At 41.2% G+C, this 19,294-nt stretch overlaps 1 protein-coding gene across 1 annotated transcript in view; it reads left to right on the top strand.

Annotated features, from left to right (window-relative positions):
• The window catches only part of chaf1a (chromatin assembly factor 1, subunit A (p150)), a 56,527-nt gene that overhangs the window by 16,158 nt on the left and 21,075 nt on the right, over window positions 1–19,294 (top strand). The window contains exons 4-9 of the mRNA XM_070859921.1: window positions 8,163–8,210; window positions 9,751–9,986; window positions 11,020–11,080; window positions 12,237–12,317; window positions 14,483–14,712; window positions 17,174–17,345. Of these exons, the coding sequence (XP_070716022.1) occupies window positions 8,163–8,210; window positions 9,751–9,986; window positions 11,020–11,080; window positions 12,237–12,317; window positions 14,483–14,712; window positions 17,174–17,345 (828 nt within the window). The remainder of the gene's footprint in view (window positions 1–8,162; window positions 8,211–9,750; window positions 9,987–11,019; window positions 11,081–12,236; window positions 12,318–14,482; window positions 14,713–17,173; window positions 17,346–19,294) is intronic.

The following is a 19,294-nucleotide window of genomic DNA, read 5'->3' as shown; positions in this document are numbered from 1 at the left end:
TCCCAGCGCACAACTACACGAGTGAATTAATTCACCTCATTTTTATTTTTATTTTTATTCGTTCACAGGATGTGGGCGTCGCTGGCAAGGCCAGCATTTATTGCCCATCCCTAAATGTCCTTGAGTGGCTTGCTAGCCAATTTCAGAGGTCAGTTAAGAGTCAACCACTTTGCTGTGGATTTGGAGTCACGTATAGGCCAGACCGGGTAAGGATGGCAGATTTCCTTCCCTAAAGCACATTAGTGAACCAGGTGGGGTTTTTTTTATGACAATCCAGTAGTTTCATGGTCAGTGTTACTGATACAGGCGCTTTATTCCAGGTTTAACTGAATTTAAATTCCCCAGCTGCCGTGCTGGGATTTGAACTTGTGTCTCCGGATTATTAGTCCAGGCCTCTGGATTACTAATCCAGTAACGTTACCTCTAGTAAAAGCATCTGTTGGCTAATAAAACAATGCTGCCAGATTTTGTAATGAGGGCATGTAAGGCTGCTGACTTCCCCAGTCGTGCTGTGTTTATTGTTCCCATCCAGCCTCCGAAATGAACCATACTGCAAGTCCGAAGTACAGACCATAGCAGTGCTGCTCTGAACTGGAGCCACATGTTAGCCTTGTTCTGCTGTGAGAGCTGGCAGTACGGACTTTAAAAAAAAAAAAAATGGTAATTAACTTGCTGTGCATTACTATCTCTTATTTTAGACTTCAAGCATTTTATTTTTACCTCTACTGTATAAATGGGCAATGTCAAGTGGCTCTTTGTTTATAGCTGAATACACTTTGTATCCTCAAAATCTTCAGTATGTTAAAATGAACATTTTATGGCTCTTTGCTGTGTGTCATCGAAAAGGAACCATTTAGATAGAAAGTGGTCCCTCCCTAAAAGTTTATTTATGCTAACAGGCCGTATCTGTAATGTGAATGTACAAAAAACAGGGCAGAAATTAAGATTTGAAAAGAGGTAGGTGAAGAAAGATAATGGGGCACTGATCTAAGAGTCAATAATTTCAAAATGGCAACATAACTAGGAAAAGTGAGACAAGAAACACTAGAAACTGAAATCTCTACAAAGGGAGTATTGTTGAAAATATTCCTTTTTAAGTAACATAGCCTCGATCAAGCAGAAAAAAGGGGTGCATGACAGATGTCAGATTGAGAATACAAGTGAGAAGCAAGCTGAATGCAGAAAGTTCAAAGGGAACTGAAAAAGGAAGTAAGAGGGATTATGAGAATAGACTGGCAGCTAACATAAAGAGGAATCCAAAAGTCTTCTATAGGCATATAAATAGTAAATGGTAGTAAGAGGGGAGGTGATTCCAGACCAAAAAGCAGACCTATGCATGGAGGCACGGGGCATGGTTGAGGTACTAAATAAGTACATTGTATTTGTCTTTACCAAGGAAGTTTATAGTGAAAGAGGAGGTAGTTGGAAGTATTGAATGGGATTAAAAAAAAGATTGACAGAGGTACTAGAAAGGCTGGCTGTACTTGCAGTAGATAAGTCACCAGTACCGGATGGAATGCATCCTAGGATGCTGAGGGAAGTAAAGGTGGAAATTGCAGAGGTACTGACCATAATCTTGCAATACTCTTTGGATAGTGGGTGGTGCCAGAGCACTGCAGAATTGCAAATGTTACACCCTTGTTCAAAAGAGCTGCAAGGAAAAACCCAGCAACTATAGACCACTTAACCTCTGTAGTGGGGAAGCTTTGAGAAACGATAATCCACGACAATGTGGTTGATGTGATTTACATGGACTTCCAAAACATGTTTTGATGAATAGCCACATAATAGGATTGCCAGCAAAGTTGAAACGCATGGAATAAAAGGGACAGTGGCAGCATGGATACAAAATTGGCTAAGTGACAGGAAACACAGTAGTGTGAACTGTTGTTTTTCAGACTGGAGAAAGGTATACAGTGGTGTTCCCTCGGGGTTGGTACTAGGACCACTGCTTTTCTTGATATATATTAATGATTTGGACTTGGATAGACAGGGCACTATTTCAAAATTTGCAAATGACACAAAATTTGGAACTATAGTGAACAGAGAAAAGGATGGGTGAAGACTTCAAGAGGACATCGACAGGCTGGTGGAATGGGCGGACACGTGGCAGGTGAAATTTAACGCAGAAAAGTGCGAAGTGATACATTTTGGTAGGAAGAATGAGGAGAGACAATATAAACTCAAGGGTACAATTCTAAACTGGGTGCATGAACAGAGAGGCCTGGGGGTATATGTGTACAAATTGTTGAAGATGGCAGGGCAGGTTGAGAAAGTGGTTCAAGCATATGGGACCCTGGGCTTCATAAATAGAAGCATAGAGTACAAAAGCAAGGAAGTTATGAACCACCTGTATAAAACATTGGTTCGGCCACAACTGGAGTATTGTGTCCAATTCTGAGCATCACATTTTAGGAAGGATATGACTGCTTCGAAGAGGGTGCAGAAAAGATTTGTAAGAATAGTTCCAGGGATGAGGGACTCCAGTTACCTGCATAGACTGGAGAAGCTGGGGTTGTTCTTGGTGCACAGAAGGTTGAGAGGAGATTTGATCGGTGTTCAAAATCATGATCTGTCTAGACAGTAGATAGAGAGAAACTGCTCCCATTGGCGGAAGGGTCGTGAACCAGAGGAGAAAGATTTAAGGTGATTGGCAGTTGATCTAAAAGCCACAGAAGGGAAAATGTTTTTATACAGCGAGTGGTTATGATCTGGAATGCACTGCCTGAAAGGGTGGTGGAGACTGATTCAATCGTGGCTTTCAAAAGGGATTTGTTTAACTACCTGGGGTGGGGGTGGGGGGAAATTGCAGGGCTACAGGGAAGGGTTGAGGGATTGGGACTCGCTGAAGTGCTCTTGCTGTGAACTGGCATGGGCCAAATGACCTCCAACTGTGCTGTAACGATTCCATAACTTGCTGCTTTCTCAAGCCACTTGGGATTTAAAAAAAAATGTGAATGGGAAGCTGAACCACTAGCCCAGACCTGAGAGCAAAGCCACACTTGCATCCCTGCACATTACATAAAATCCATCTGCTAAGTGTATTTTACTTATCTCTAACACCAGATTGCTTTTTGCATCTATTCTTGTAATGCACTTGAAATGACTACTTCCGAAATATTTAGTTTGCCATATACCATATCCCTAATGTATTTTGCAGCATTACTTTTATGTATGGTAATGAATTTTCACCTTTTGACTTTAGTGCTGCAGTTTAACTAGGGTCTGCTCCCTTATTTCCTGTAGCTAAATTGTTCTAATCTCTGTCCTTTCTTCAGCTTCTCCAGGTTTCTAAATTATTAGTAAAACCTTGTGAACAGGGTGCAGTAGGTGGTGCTAAGATGAATAGTGGTGCCTTTTTCTCGAAGCCTGTGGTATCACCTCTGCATTTATATCTGTAATGTGGAATTGCATTTCAGGCAGTTTTTGAAATTCAAACAGAAAAGGCAACCAAGTACTTAAGGATTTAAAGATTGCTGACTTCATTTACACAATATAAAAATGAGACCTTTTGTAAATAGTACAAAGATAAGAAATTTAACACAGCAATATAGTGGTACTTCTCATTAATAAATCCTGGTTTTGGGAATCTTTCTGTATGAAATTCCTGTTTCATTTCCAATGTTCCAGCTGAGGCTGAACTTGCTCCTAGGTCTCCATGTTGATTCAGCCAGCTGCTATGAGGTATGCATGACTGGCCTGAAACACAACCCACTTTCTTCCTGCATGTGCTTACTCAATGTCGCTGAGAGCGAGAATCAGATATGCTATGCTCTCACATCCCTGATGGGGTGGTAATGGTTTTTCCCCCAATAAATTAGTTCATCTGAAAGTTAAATATATCTGAAGGCAGATTTTATGAAATTGCGCTCTCGGCATGATGCCTCCACAGCTGGAAACACATTAGGAAATCATGGAATCACTCAACTTGGTTTTCACATCCATTAATTTTAAAATATGCAATATTATTGCAAGTGCGATTGCAATTTCCCAATTTGCGGTCTGCTACCCAGTGGCCTCACCAGCTGAACAGCCGATGAGATTCAATCTCTGGTCTGTGTTGGATTATCTAATCTTTTTTGGGAATGGAATGGGATTCAGCAGTTGATCTTCGCCCTGCTGGGTTAGAGAAGGGAAAATTGTTCCGGTTTCCCCAATGATCTATCCAGCAACACCCTGTTCCTGTTACAAGTGTGGTTGTTGGATGAGGACAGGCTCAGACTTTGGTGTGATGCCTCCCACGGTAATCTGGACTGCTAATATTCAATGAAGTTAACAGATGAAGAAGTAGTGACATTTGGCACTGTATTCTCTACTTTCAAGGGACGGATTGAATTCGGAAATCCTGAAGTATCCATTTCGGAAGCTCAAACTAAACAGTGATTCCATTGATTGATTTTTTTTTTTAACTTTTTTTTTTTCATCCTCCAACTAAGGTGCAACTGTTTCTGCAACAATGGAACCATTGAAAAGGGGATGCGGGCAGAGAAGATAAACTAATTTCATCTCGTCGGGGATTGGAAGGATTTGGGCTTTGCACTGGAGCAGGAGTCACTGGACCTTGTAGGCAGACCTAAGCTGTATGCCCTGAAGCATATATTGTAGCACTTGGCTGTATTTATGTCACCTGTTTGTTGAGAGTGACATTGATTTATACTAGTAAAATAAATGATTTTAGCAATCTTTGAAAAGCTTCATTGGGGCATTCGAGATAGGCTTACTTCCTGCATCTGTTTTTTAAAAACTACACCAGCTCTCTTGGGTATTTTTATCTGCTACAGAACAACATATTTTTAAATCTGATACTTACACTGCTTTCTATCTCTTAACATTGTAAAATGTGTTAAAAGGATAAATTCTATATGAATTGTACTTTGGTGTTTATTGGGATGAAGGATGTCGATGCTTGGAATGGATGTCTTTCCCTATGGTGTCAACAACTAACACTCCTTTGGGTACAGTGTGGCCCAGATGCAGTGTAAAGATTTCATCCATTCTGTAGTCTATGTCTTCAGCCTCGGCAATACATCAAATTCTACACCAGGGTAAAGTTTCCATTTTTCACACTGTCAGTTGTGATTTAATAGATTGTGGACAGTTTGGTGCAGATCTTGCAACTGTTGGAATAAGATTGAGCTCAATTTGAATCCAGATCCCAGAAGTGAATGGGCAAACTTTCTTAAATCTTAAACATTTTGGGGGAAACTTATATAAAAATATGTCCATCAGAAGATAAATTTGTGCATCATATTTATTCTGGATTATTGAGCTGAGAAAGAGCGTTGAGTATGGCTAATCATGATTCTTAGTATCTTCAGTTATGCTTTTGAAATGGCAGCATGTGTTTTATGTCCTTTTGTGTACTCCTTAAAAGCTATAAGGAACTAGGTGATGTAATAGGGTAGTGTGAATTCTTTTTTCTGAGATCTGGGTTTGAATCCAGCCTAGAATGATTGGCATCAAAGTCTCTCCTATGCTAGTTTTTACGGTTTAATGTGACTTGAGTTCCATATTCTGACCCTGGGGCTATACAGACAACAGCTTAACGGAGCTTAAATTGATGCCAATCCATACCAAGGATAATGGTGTGGAGAATGCAAAACTTCAAACTAGCATGGTAGTAAAATTTCCTTTGTGGTTTTAATGCACTTTTTTACAAGTAGTTCCTGTAAATGCAGCTGAATTTTTTTTAAAGATATTGCATGTGTATCTCCTGCATCAAAAGGCTTTGACATCTCTTGAGCATGCCTGGTCCAAGCTGAAATCGTTATTTTGGACTGGTAATCAAGTTTTGAAACTACTTTAACAGTATTGAAATAATGTTAATTAATTCCTAGAAACATTTCTTTCAATCAGGAATATATTCAAGTTGAGAGTATCCATTTGAGCATGTCATTTCTTGTGGTGTGATTTGATTTTGAAAAATTTATCATTTTAGTTCATTTGGGCCATCTTAAAGCAAAAGTGTAGAAATTCGATGGATGCTATGCCAAATAACTTTTATTAATGGTATACTGGAAAAATAAATGTTAAATTCTACTCTCATGCTGTACCAGCTGAGCCAATAACCTTAAAAGTCAAATGTTGAAAGATGCTGGTCCAGCAGCATCTGAAAGAGAAAGCTGATGTTACATTTGAGACCATTTGTCAGAACGAGCAAAGTTCTCAAAGATTTTCAGTCTGAGAACAGCCCATTTTGCTTTCAGATGCACGCACACCTGTGCATTTTCAGAATGTTTAGTTCAATAACTGAACTTTGCTGTTCAGTCGATTAGTCCAGAATTGAATCTACTTAATGAAGTCAGCTGCAGTTGTTGTACATTGGCTTGTTTGAAAGCTGCTGCTTTAGGTATTGTGCTAAAATCTAGATGAATTTCCCGATAAATATCAAATTACTTTTAAAGAAACTTGAAATAATATAACCAAAAGTAGAGTGCTTGCAAAAATAAAGAACTTGAAGCTTGTGTATTTTCAGTACAAAAAGCATTTGCACCTGCACCCAGATTTCTCTGTTTAAAGTCTTGTCTGGAAAAATTTTGTGTAAATCCATGCCAGCACACCCATGGAAATCTGAAATTTCCAATCGGGCAATGGCTGCAATAACAATCAGCCAGCAGTTCTCTACAGCATATGTTTAATGAAGACCCAGCATTTTTATTTTCCTAGATGATATTCTGAAGTTATTAGTGGTAAAAACAGAGAGACAGACTATTATCTGAATAATGACAAGATTAGGAAAAGGGGAGGTGCAATGAGACCTGGGTGCCATGGTACATCAGTCATTGAAGGTTGGCATGTGGGTACAGCAGGCAGCTAAGAAAGCAAATGGCATGTTGGCCTTCATAGCGAAGGGATTTGAGTACAGGGGCAGGGAGGTGTTGCTACAGTTGTACAGGGCCTTGGTGAGGCCACACCTGGAGTATTGTGTACAGTTTTGGTCTCCTAACTTAAAGGACATTCTTGCTGTTGAGGGAGTGCAGCGAAGGTTCACCAGACTGATTCCCAGGATGGCGGGACTGACATATCGAGAAAGACTGGATCAACTGGGCTTGTATTCACTGGAGTTCAGAAGAATGAGCGGGGATCTCATAGAAACATTTAAAATTCTGACGGGTTTAGACAGGTTAGATGCAGGAAGAATGTTCCCAATGTTGGGGAAGTCCAGAACCAGGGGTCACAGTCTAAGGATAAGGGATAAGCCATTTAGGACCGAAATGAGGAGAAACTTCTTCACCCAGAGAGTGGTGAACCTGTGGAATTCTCTACCACAGAAAGTTGTTGAGGCCAATTCACTAAATATATTCAAAAAGGAGTTAGATGTAGTCCTTACTTCTAGGAGGATCAAGGGGTCTGGCGAGAAAGCAGGAATGGGGTTCTGAAGTTGCATGTACAGCCATGAACTCATTGAATGGTGGTGCAGGCTCGAAGGGCTGAATGGCCCTATTTTCTGCACCTATTTTCCATGTAAATAAGTCTGTAATTTGTAAGACCACGTACTTGTCCAATAAGTTAAATTGTTAGTTTTTTTTCTGGGCTCCTGTAAGTCTCTAAATTGGAAGAACTTTACTGTGACCTGTTTTTCTATCATCTTCGTATTTTTAGATTTTCATGTAATGTCAGTGGGGAGAAAATGGATGTCTAAGTTTTCAGGTATCTTGTTCATCCAAAATGCCAAATGTGCAATCATAAACTATGGGGAGACTTAGTGCATACTGTCCTCTTGTCTTAAACCTGACTTTGAATGTAGCCCAATACTGATGCGATTCACTTCTGAAGCCTGGTTTAACTATCACAGCCTTGTAACTCATTCTATGTATGTCAATCATTTGGAAGAATTTAAAATTGAGTGAGATTTATTAAACCCGAACTGTAAAGGGCAAAATAACACATTTTTTGTCTGTACCTCATGTCTAATGCTATCATTTCATAACCTTTTAATAGTTTTAATCCCATGATCTATGGTGAGTATCTTGAATTAAATGATCATGTCAAAATTTTGCTGCCATGCAGCTTTTGTTTTAAACAGATGGAGTACATACAGTGAGGGGTTTTCAAACTGGACAGGACAGTTGGGATTGTGCCAATTAACTTTTTCTGTTTAATATTGGGTGTAGAAGTTTTATTTCAATGCTCCTATTTAAAAAGTAACTTGTGATTTTCAGATTACACGGACACCCAAGGTGCAAGGCAAGAGACACCAGCAGCAACAGGTATTCTGATTTATTTGCTTAATTACCTTTAATGGCAGTGTTGAGTTAACTATTTGTGTGGAATCAAGCCATGTCAGAGGTGTAGAATCATGAACCACTCCAATTCTGATCCGCATAACGTCTTTTCGGATGATTTGCTGTATTTTTTTGTTGCTCTATCACGTCCAGGATTATTTTCAGAATTTGAAGCAGCAGTAATCCTGGTGACTGCATAGCATCTGACCTCATTCAGTTGAGCACCGACTCCGTAGAGAGGACCTGTTGCTATAGATGAAGGGCCAGATTTACGTAGTGCTATGAGGCTCTTGATCTAACTTGTACAAAGGAATTTTCCTTTGGCTGTAGGTACGTTGGTGGCATCCACTTTGAAAGTTATAAAATTGGAAGGAAATTATTCATTAGGGCAAGGATATCTAATGCAACCCTTTGGGATGTGATGTTCTCTGTGCTTTATAATACTGTATTAGAAATCTTTACTTGCCTGGAGTATCCACTAATGCACATGTTCATTCAAAAGAAAAAGTGAAACCTAAACTGTTTTGGTTCAAATCATAACTCCTACCTTGAACCTCCATTTGAACTCTTGGTTAGTTGTGGTTTTTAAAAGTAATTTGGCTTTTTGGTCTTTGCATGTGCTGACAAGCGTGAATGAGTTTCACATTCTGATAGCAATGTGATGTTGTGGCTGGGTAGCCCTTAAGACTGAAGTTCATTTGTCTTTGGGGATATTGTTGATTACTTCCACATGATCATATTGTAACCAAAAGGACAATGTTTGCACAATTGAGAGATTTTTAGGAGACAAAAAGGACCTCTGCTCATATAGGCAGCTGATTATTTGGTAACAGACATTTGGTAAAGCAACTTCTAAGCTGTACTTCTCTAGTTATTATATTTTCTCGATGCGACCGACCAATATTGGGGTGCACTCTGCTTATGCTATGACTGCATTTTGGGCAAATCTGTAGCAATGACTTTTTTTAAAAAAAAAATTCTATCTGAAATCAGGCATCTTAAACTACTTGGCACATTTGCACCACAAATGCTTCTAATTGGTCGCAAATGTTAATGCTGGACTTTATCGTCTGTTTTTCCCCCTCACTGCTTTGTCAAAGTTCATTTGTGGAGATTGAACAAATAAGCAGTGTTATTTGACTGTTGTAGGTCACTGTTCTCTCGAATAGGGTTTAGCTTCCTTGCCTCATGGTTCTCTCTGTTTGAACTTCATATAGTTAGATCTTCCTGTTTGTGTGCGTTCCTTCTTTGCATGACTGGAGACTCTGCTATGACATTCTTTTGGAAGATCAAGAATAACTTTCCAGGATGTGTTCTTATGCACAGCAGGGATTGAACAATTTGGTCCATATTAGATTAAACTCTTAAAGGAACAATGTCTTGGTGCTTTTTTCCTTATTTGATGGAAGTTAAACTTCATTCCAGGAGAGCCGAAGACTCTATAGTATGTACTGCTAACATTCCATTACTAGCTTTAAACATACTTTTCACATATTGAAGCTTTATGGTTTCCTTTGTGTCACAGGAGCGTGATGAGAAAAGGCAAAAGCTCCAAGTAGAAAAGGAAGAGCGGGAACGTGCAAGAGAAGAGGCCAGACTTGCCAAAGAACGTGTAAAGGAAGAAACCAAGAGAAAAAAGGACGAGGAAAAAGAACTGAAAGACAAGGAGAGGAAGGAGAAAAAAGAGAAAGAAGAAAAAGAGAAAGCAGAGAGGCTACGATTAAAGGAGGAAAAACGGAAGGAGAAACAAGATGCATTGGAGTGAGTAGCTCTCTCCCCATCCTCTAACTTGTAGGATTTTGATAAGTATAACCACTTGCAAGGGAGGGTTTGAGTAGTTGTAGAATTCTGTTATTTCAATTCTTTGCTCGGTTCATGTAGAAAACATTGCTGTAAGACAGGTTTGTAAAACTTTATTCCGTCGTGGTCCCAGATGCACTACTGTAATAGTCCCCCACATAGTTTGGTCCAATGAAATAAAAATACACAGCTGTGTGTTTAAATTATTTTCTTCAAAGTATTCCTTTTTAGGGCACATTGTATGTTTTGCTACTGCCTGAGCAGTGCCCAAGCTTTAGAATCTGAAATACTCTGCAGTGTGATTCTGCAGTCAGACACCTTTCTACAATTTTGTTTTTAAACTTATTAGACTGGTATTGTGTAAATTTTTACCTCGATTGACTAACACACTGATTTTGGCACACATTTGAGGTTTGCTGTGATAATGCAAGCATGTCTAGATATAAATGCAACTTCTTTTAATATGACACCTTATGCCCTTTGGATATCCTAAAATGGTGCACAGCCAATGCATATATATTGAAATACAGTTTCTGTCATATGTCAGCAAACACAGCTAATTTGCAAACACAGCAAAGTCCTACAAACCGCAATTGAATGGCTATGTAACCTATTTTCAGTAATGTTGACTCCGGGAGGAATGTTGGTGAAGGAACAAGGAGAATAAGCTTCTCTAAGTAGTGCCATTGGATCTTTTATGTCCACCTATGCAGATAGATGCTGGCTTGATTTAAATTGTATCCAAAAGGAAGCCCTGATTATTTCCTCCATGCTGCATTGGATTATGTGTTCAAGTTCATTGTGGAGCTTGAACTCACAATCATTTGACCCAAGTAGGGGTGCTTTCAACTGAGCCAAGCTGATACTAACATCATTATTTATTTTGTATAGCATGCATTTCTATGTTTTTAATAGCTGAATATTATTTGTCCTCTTTGATTTGTCTACCTGGATGCCAAAAGATGTATTAAACATGTAATTGCTTTTATAAAAGTGCTAAATTGGAAGAGAAGAAAAAGAAGGAAGAGGAGAAACGGTTGAAAGACGAAGAAAAGGTAAAGACAAACTATTTATTTCAAACCCTTTGGCCTTCCCTGATTCTTCTGCAGCTGTCAATTTAGCTCCGACTACTCTCTCTTCTCTCTTCCCCCTCCCCCCAGCCCCCATTGCCACCTTTGATATCTGTATCCTCATCAAAATCTTTACACACTTCCATCCTGGTTGTTCCTCTAGTAAAGCCCCCATCTTTGTTTCCTCAAGTCCAAGGGCACACACTTGAGTGTATCTGGCACAGAGTTGGTTTAGCCATCCATCACCAGATCTGGCTGAACTACATCAAAATGCCATCGCGCCTCATTCTCCTCTGCCAAAGCTATCCCAAGACCATCCTGGAGAACAAAGATAACCTCTGGCTTCTCTCTATATATGCTGCAATAATCTTTCTTCCCATTGGTGTGCACTGAAAGTACTTCATTATTGAAATTTGTGCTCCATTTGCAAATTATGTAAACTCAGTCTTGGGCCGGATTTTTGGCAGGTCTGCAACTGGGTTTTCGCCACGATTTGGCCCTCTGCGGTGAAAACCCGGTCGCAAAGCCCGGGCGGGATCCTTGGGTACCTGTTTGCGGCGGCGCTTCCAACTACTGCCGGGGAGAGGTGCGCCAACATGCAATGACTCGGGTTGCATTTGCGTCCGAGTTTCGGCGCACTCCCGACCTGTCCGCCGCACCCAGAATAGCGACAGGTCAAACCTGTCAGTGTAGCCCTGCCACCAGTGGTAAGTATGAAAACCTGCAAAAAAAGGTCAGTAAAAATTTTCTCTTTTTTTTTTTTTTGCAGCGATTAGATAGTTCAGGGTCTTGTAAATGTTTTTTGGAATTTTTCTATCTCTTTTCCCCCCCCCCCCCCCCCCCCCCCAAGGCCTCGCTCGCAGCACCCCTGGCCCCGGACTAAAGTTGTCAAAACTTGCGGTTTGCGCCAAGAATGCTTGTGCAAAGCTTCCCTTACCGATGCGCCCTGGCGCAGACATAAAGGCCAAAAGTTCGGGCTAAACGGTAGCACGGCAAATGATAAGTTTCACGCATCATTACTATTTCCGCCAAGAATCCGACCCTATGTGGAAGCTTGTTCTATGTTGCATTCTAATGTTCACTCCTGTATGATCGCTATATTGTCCATTATTGAGGTGTGCCATGTTAAATATGATTACAGCGTTTGAAGGCAGAAAAAGTGAAGGAGATTTCAGAAATAACTAGATTCTTCCAAAAACCAAAGGCTCCACAAGCCCCCAAGGTAAGGATTATTTTCACAGACCTGTACATAATTGCATCTTGTCTCAAACAAATTCTCTCCGGTACAAACCAAGTTAAATCCTGACCTGTGCAGGGTACTTCCTTTTTAATATCTTTCTTAAGATCATGGCCATTACATTTTTAAAAATGATGTAATCATGAGAAAAATATTGCTCTTGGACTTGAAAATACATTTTTCTTTTATTTTTATCTTTGCCCTATCTTTATTTTCCTAGCCTGATTGTGCATCAAGCACTTGCTTACTCAAAGCTGTCTATACATCTTAGTTTTCCCTATGCTGTGGCATTTCAGTTGTGCCCTGTGACTGCCAGAATAGGATTTAGGAACTGCTTCTGATGAAATAATTGTAATAAATGAGCTTGAGTGTTTCCAGTTCTCTAGTTGAACAAGCTGCAAGATGATGCACGAGCTTGTTGGTTTGACTTTGTGATCTAGTTTTATCTTCCTGTGGGAAACACAGTTTGCCTCTGCTCTCTAATTATTGAACGAGAGGATGTCAGAATAAAACTTGGCAAGCCTGAAGCAAAATTATAGTTTGCGAGAAAATTTGTGCCACTTGTCCTTTTTCTCTCTTTCTCTTCCACTGCCCCCAAACGCCCAGGCTCTGAAGCATTACAAACTGTATTTTACATATTGGTTCTGGTCACCCAAGAAACAAGGGAGACATTCAAGTGCTGGAAGCCGTACAAAGAACAACCAGAGGGATGGTCTCTTGTGTAAAGGTCTCTTGAATAATAAACTTGAAGTTTTCACCCTTGAAATAAGGTGCCTGACAGTATGCAGCATGATAGTTAACAGAGTAGAAAATGTAAATCTGGAATATTACTTCAACTTAAATTAAGCGGAGAAGGAGAAGTTCAAACTAGTAAACGGTAAATACAAGACTGATGCCAGGAGTTTAAATCTCTCAAAGTGAGCAACACATGAAATGGGCTTCCCAATAGAGTAGTGAAGATGACAACCCTGGAATTAACAGTTAGATGATTGAATTGGGAGTCTTTCTGGGTGATTGAGTCAAATGGCCTTTCATATCTGTAATTATCTTGTGCAAAATGGTTAACATAGTCCATGAATTCCTTTTTTTTTTTAAATGGAGCTTTGTGAATATTTGGGAACGAGACTGAAGGATTTATTTTCTACTTTCACCTGATTGCTCTCTTTGGCTTGGGATTTCCACAAGCTTCTGGGGTTGTTGTAACCTCCACTTTGCCAGACATTACTGCTGAGACTATTCTATGCAGGACTGCTATTCCACTATTTGAATGACTTGTGTGGGATCAGCCGCCTTCTATTCTGCTCTGGGTGCTGCTGAATGATCTCCACCCTGTTCCTGTACACTTGCTTCCTGTGGCTGCAGACTATGCCCTGCTCTGTGCACTCCACCCTACCTGTTCGAACTTGTCCATTGCCCTTTGCTGGACTGCGTTGGAGAAGCTCCTTTGGCTCAAGCTGCTGGTCAGCTATTGTGTTTTTCTTGCCCTGCACCTATTCCACAGACCATCGCCCTCCTCTGCCTCCCAAGTCTTTTGCTGCTCGACCTCAAGAGTTTTAACCCCACTGCTCCACGCTGCTTTGTTGGCCCACCAGATCCGTTAGCCACTCCACATCTCTGCTAGGTGTGTGGGTCAACCTCCACAGGATCTTGGTTTAACAACAGCAGCTTCTGAGTCTACTTCCTCACTTCTGATATTGACTCTTGGTTGAAGGCTGCTCCAATTTCACGAAATGTTGTGGTTAAGTGGACTTCATCGACCCACAGCCTCCTGGTCCACACTTTGGACTTTTTTTCATATTCTTTCCTCCCTGCCCGACTGCAATGCATCTTGCCTAAACTCCGCCCTACCTGTGTAGCCCAGAATTCCCTTTGTGTCTATCTGAGCTTATTTTGACACCATTCCAGATCTGAGCCCATTTCTTGCTCCCCTTTTTGCTTGGACCTTTTGCTTCTCTCCCTTTCCATTGATTTAGTCTTCAACCATAATTTTGCTTAAAACATTTTTTTTGCCACATTTGGCAAGCAGTCACATTTCCCTTAATACATTTTTGTGAAAGTGCACCATAATTGAAATACTCAGCAGCACACAGCCAATGTATATGTACAATGCATACTGCTGCATCTCTAACCAAAGTCCATCTGTTCCTCAGACTCTAGCTGGATCCTGTGGGAAATTTGCTCCTTTTGAAATCAAAGAACACATGGTCCTTGCTCCAACAAGCCGGATATGCTTGGATCAAGAAGTTCTTGAGCAGTTAGATGAGTTGCTGGAACGTCAGAGTTTTAACTCAAATTACTTTAAAGAATTGCACAACCAGAAGCCCAGGACATCGGGCCCTACAAGTCCCAGAATAAGCATCACAGAAGGCAGTTCATGCAGGTAAAGATAAAGTATGATATTTTTCAAAATTTCTATTTTCCTTATGAATTGGTGGAGAGGAGGCTGGTGACAATATCCAGATGGAGACACATGAATTAATATTGTAACATCTTGCCTTCCTCCACTGCCTTCCTTCCTTTCTCCCCCCCCCCCCACCACCCCTTTTTTGCTAATGACCTTGGACACCTGACGTACAGTTTTTAATGTCTTCTGAACCTGAACACTCAAATCCCTCTTCTTTCTGATCATCCAACTTTTCCCCCATTCAAAGTATAATTTTTTTTGCCAAAATGTAAAGGCAAATCATGTTTAACTAACTTGATTGAGTTTTTTGATGAGGTAACAGAGGGTTGATGAGGGCAGTGCGGTTGATGATGTGTACATGGACTTCTAAAAGGCATTTGTTAAAGTGCCCCGTAATAGGCTTGGCAGCAAAGTTGAAGCTCATGGAATAAAAAGGACAGTTGACAGCATACATACGAAATTGGCTCATTGACAGGAAACTGAGTTGTTTTTCGGACTGGAAGAAGGTATACGGTGGTGTATAGAGGAGGATAGTGATAGACTTCAAGAGGACATAGACAGGCTGGTGGAATAGGCAGACACGTGGCAGATGAAATTTAATGCAGAAAAGAGCAAAGTAATACATTTTATTTGGAAGAATGATGAGAGTCAATATAAATTAGGGAGTGCATGAACAGAGAGACCTGGGGGTATACATGCACTAATCGTTGGAAGGCGGCAGGGCAAGTTGAGATTGCGGTTAAAAAAGCATGCAGGATTCTGGGCTTCGTAAATAGAAGCATAGGAAACAAAAGTTAGCAAGTTCTGATGAACCTTTATAAAACACTAGCCGGACTTAACTGGACTATTATGTCCAATTCTGGGCACCGCACTTTAGGAAGGATGTGAAGACCTTGGAGAGGATGCAGAAAAGATGTACAAAAATGGTTCCAAGGATGAGGAACTTCAGTTACATGGATAGACTGGAGAAGCTAGGGTTGTTTTCCTTGGAGCAGAGAAGATTAAGAGGAGATTGGATCGAGGTGGTCCAAAATCATGAGGGTTCTCGACAGAGAAACTGTTCCCATTGGCAGTAGGATCGAGAACCAGAGGCCACAGATTTAAGGTGATTGGCAGAAGACGACATGAGGAAAAACATTTTTTTTTATGCATCGAGTGGTTAAGATCTGGAATGCATTGCCTGAGAAGGTGGTGGATGCAGATTCAATCGTGACTTTCAAGGGAATTGAATAAGTACCTGAAGTAAAATAATTTGCAGGGCTACGGGGACAGGACAGGTGAGTAGGACGAGCTTGAAGTGTTCTTGCTCTTGCAGAGCGCCAGCTAGGCTCGATGGGCCAAATGCCCTCCTATGCTGTAACCATTCTATAATTCTATGTACCACATAGGAACAGGAGTAGGCCATTTAGACCCTTAAGTCTGTTCCACCATTCAGTTGGATCATGATCTTTACCTCAACTCCATTGCTCCATAGCGATCTCGGTCTTGAAAATTTTAATTGACCCAGCATCCACAAACATTTGGGGAACGAGTTCGATTCTCTGCCACGGTGCGGGGAAAAATGCTTCCTGATTTCACTCCTAAATGGTCTAGCTCTCATTTTAAGGTTATGCCCTCCTTGTTCTGAATTACCCTATCAGAGGATATAGTTTCTCTCTCTCTCTCTCTACCCCATTGAATATCATTACCATTTTTAAACCCCAGTTTGTTTACTCCTCAACACTTGCTGATATTGAATTCTGCCACTTTTGTCATTTCATCAACTTCTCAATATCTCTTTTGCAGCTTCCTTTGGTACTCCTAATTATTTACTATGCCTCCTATTTTAATGTCTCCAAATTTGGACATCACTTCTGCTAGCCCTGTACGCCAACAGAGCTCTCTATTTCCTTTTTTCTAACCAGTTTTGAATCCAATTGCTACCTTTCCCCTAATTCCATACCTTTTAATCTTCTCCAGTAGTCTCCTTTGAGGCACCTTGGCAGAGACTTTCTGAAAGTTCATGTACATGCACTGTATTTCTTCCATCCAACATACCGGTCACCTTCAAAGAGCTCGATGGGTGTCTTGCCCTAAAATACGCTCTAGACTTCAATTTTGTTTCTCTTGAGATCTTTGCCAAAGTTGCCCAAAACCTGTTCCCTGATTGGGATAACTTAATTGATGGGATGCTGGCGGATATTCAACTTAATGTTAACTGTGGGAGGCACACATGTTTTCGCCATACATGTAGAAATTAGTTTGTTACAGGTCCTTCCTAGTGCTATTTGTTCTGTTTTGACAGTAAGGTGAGGTTAGACGGTCGCTGTTACAGTTGTGCATGCACAATGACCGCAGTGACTAACTGTATAAGCAGTGAACCGCCCAGTCTCATTGCAGATGATCTACGTTCACTTCTGAATTAATGCTAATGTTACTCCTGTGTATTTGTTTCTAGCAATGATGTGATTCTGATAGAGACTAATTCAAGTAATGGAACCGTTGATCGGAAAAAGTTTTGCAGGATGAAGCTGTTACAGTTTCGTGAAAATCATCGCCCTGCCTACTGGGGAACCTGGCAAAAGAAGAGTATGAAGGTGAACCCTCGGAATCCTTTAGCTAAAGATGAGGTAAGGAAGTTAGTGCAGGGGTTATTGGGGGGGAAGAGGAACTGACTAAGAGAAATCAGGAATTTCTTCTGAGATAATGTGTATGCCAGGTCCTGTTGGAAATGGAGTATTTAGGATAATTATCCTGGGAATAGACTAAAGGTTGCAGCAATGGCAATTGAAGTCTCCTCTGGGCACATGATTGGTTCCAGTCTTAACTACCTCACAGATGAGAGTTTAAAGCAACATTTCCTGGCAAATTGTCTCAGTTTGTCATAAATATCTTGTCATGCTGTTCTATAGGGTGAATAAGGGAGGCAGCTTTTTATCCTTTTGAACCAAAATATGTGGGCATGCCGAACTAGACCGTGTCTGTGCATCTCCTTGTGATAGATTTAAGAGCTATGATATCAAAATGTCTTGCCCGGGTGTGCTTGGGGATCTAAAAGGTGGATAATTTAAAAATAGGAGGAAAGGCTCGGAGTAAATGCAGCACTTGGTTGCAGATTTCCGAACCCGTAGCATGGTTCCTGGGCTCGGATAAGTATGCCATCATTCGTTGCTTCCTGGAATGCATCCCTTAAGTGTCCTAGCAAAGGAGGAGACTGGCGTTGCGTATATGCATGCTATTAATAAAATGGATCTTTCTATGAAAGCAGACTAAATGAGATGGTTGAGTAGTTTGCTAATATGGAATGGGGCAGTACTCTGAGCAACAAGTTCTTCCCCTTTAGTTTAATGGCAATATTACTGGAGAATTTGTGGTGTTATATGAAGAAATAATGTAATATTTTATAAGGCCTGTCCTTGCAACCTTTTAGTACAAATGTAATGTGCTAATATCCTGGTAGGTTATACTGTTCTACCTCTGCTTAACACTAAATGCAGTGAAAACAATGTTTTTGCTCCTTGACATGGTATTTTATGATTGTAATAAGGGCCCCAAGTTTCCACATGATTTGCTCCTGATTTTTAGGAGCAACTGGTGTAGAACGGAGTATCTTAGAAATCGGAATTCTCGTCATTTAGTTTGCTCCAGTTCTAGTCAGTTGGAACAGTTTCACTTTGGAACAGAATTTTTTTTTCAAAAGGGGGCGTGTCCGGCCACTCACGCCTGTTTTCAAAGTTTCGGCAGTGAAAACTTACTCCAAACTAACTTAGAATGGAGTAAGTGAAGATTTTTGTACGCTGGAAAAAACCTTGTCTACACTTTAGAAAATCAGGCGTAGGTTACAAATCAGGCGTAGGGAATGGTGGGTGGGGGTTAAAGGGAAGTTTACAAACATTAAACACTTCAGTTTTACAAATAAAGAGCCATCATCAATAATAAATGATAAATACATCAATAAATCAATCAAAAAATTAATAAAAATTTTTTAAAAATCAATAAATAAAAAAATTTCTACTTACCGACTGCAGCACCGGGAGCCCTCCAACAGCGTGCTGGGATGCCCCTTCCCCCCCCCCCCCCCCCCCCAGTGTGTCTCTGTCAGTGTCTCTGTCTGTCTGTGTGTGTCTCTCATTCACTGTCTATCAGTGTCTGTTTCTGACAGCGAGAGGAGGGGAGTAGGGGGAGGGATGGGGGAGAAGAGGCGTGGGGGGGGAGAAGAGGCGTGGGGGGGCAGGGCCCGTCCCCAGCACCAGATTTACAGGTAGGTGGCGTTGGGTCGGGGGATGGTGGGTGGGAGGGAGGTCGGTTCGGGTCGGGGGGAGGGAGAGGGAGGTCAGGTCGGATCCAGTCCGGGGGGGGGGAGGGAGAGAGCAGGAGTCGGGTCGGTGTCGGGCCCGGTCCGGAGACGGGAAGCGGAAGTCGGGTCGGGAGGAAGCAGGAGCTGGCCGTGGGAGGAGCCTTATGCACGCAGCCCCAGTGAGGCCATTCGGCCAGGGCCAGAGGCTGCGTGCTTCGGCCCCTCCCACACAGTTTTGGGCGCCTGGAGCTACTGCACATGCGCACCCACTGTAGCGCGCAT

This window comes from Pristiophorus japonicus, chromosome 18 (genome assembly GCF_044704955.1).
Source record: "Pristiophorus japonicus isolate sPriJap1 chromosome 18, sPriJap1.hap1, whole genome shotgun sequence".
NCBI classification, from domain to species: domain Eukaryota; kingdom Metazoa; phylum Chordata; class Chondrichthyes; family Pristiophoridae; genus Pristiophorus; species Pristiophorus japonicus.
The sequence above is the reverse complement of the archived record's forward strand: the minus strand, read 5'-3'. Positions and strand labels throughout refer to the sequence as shown.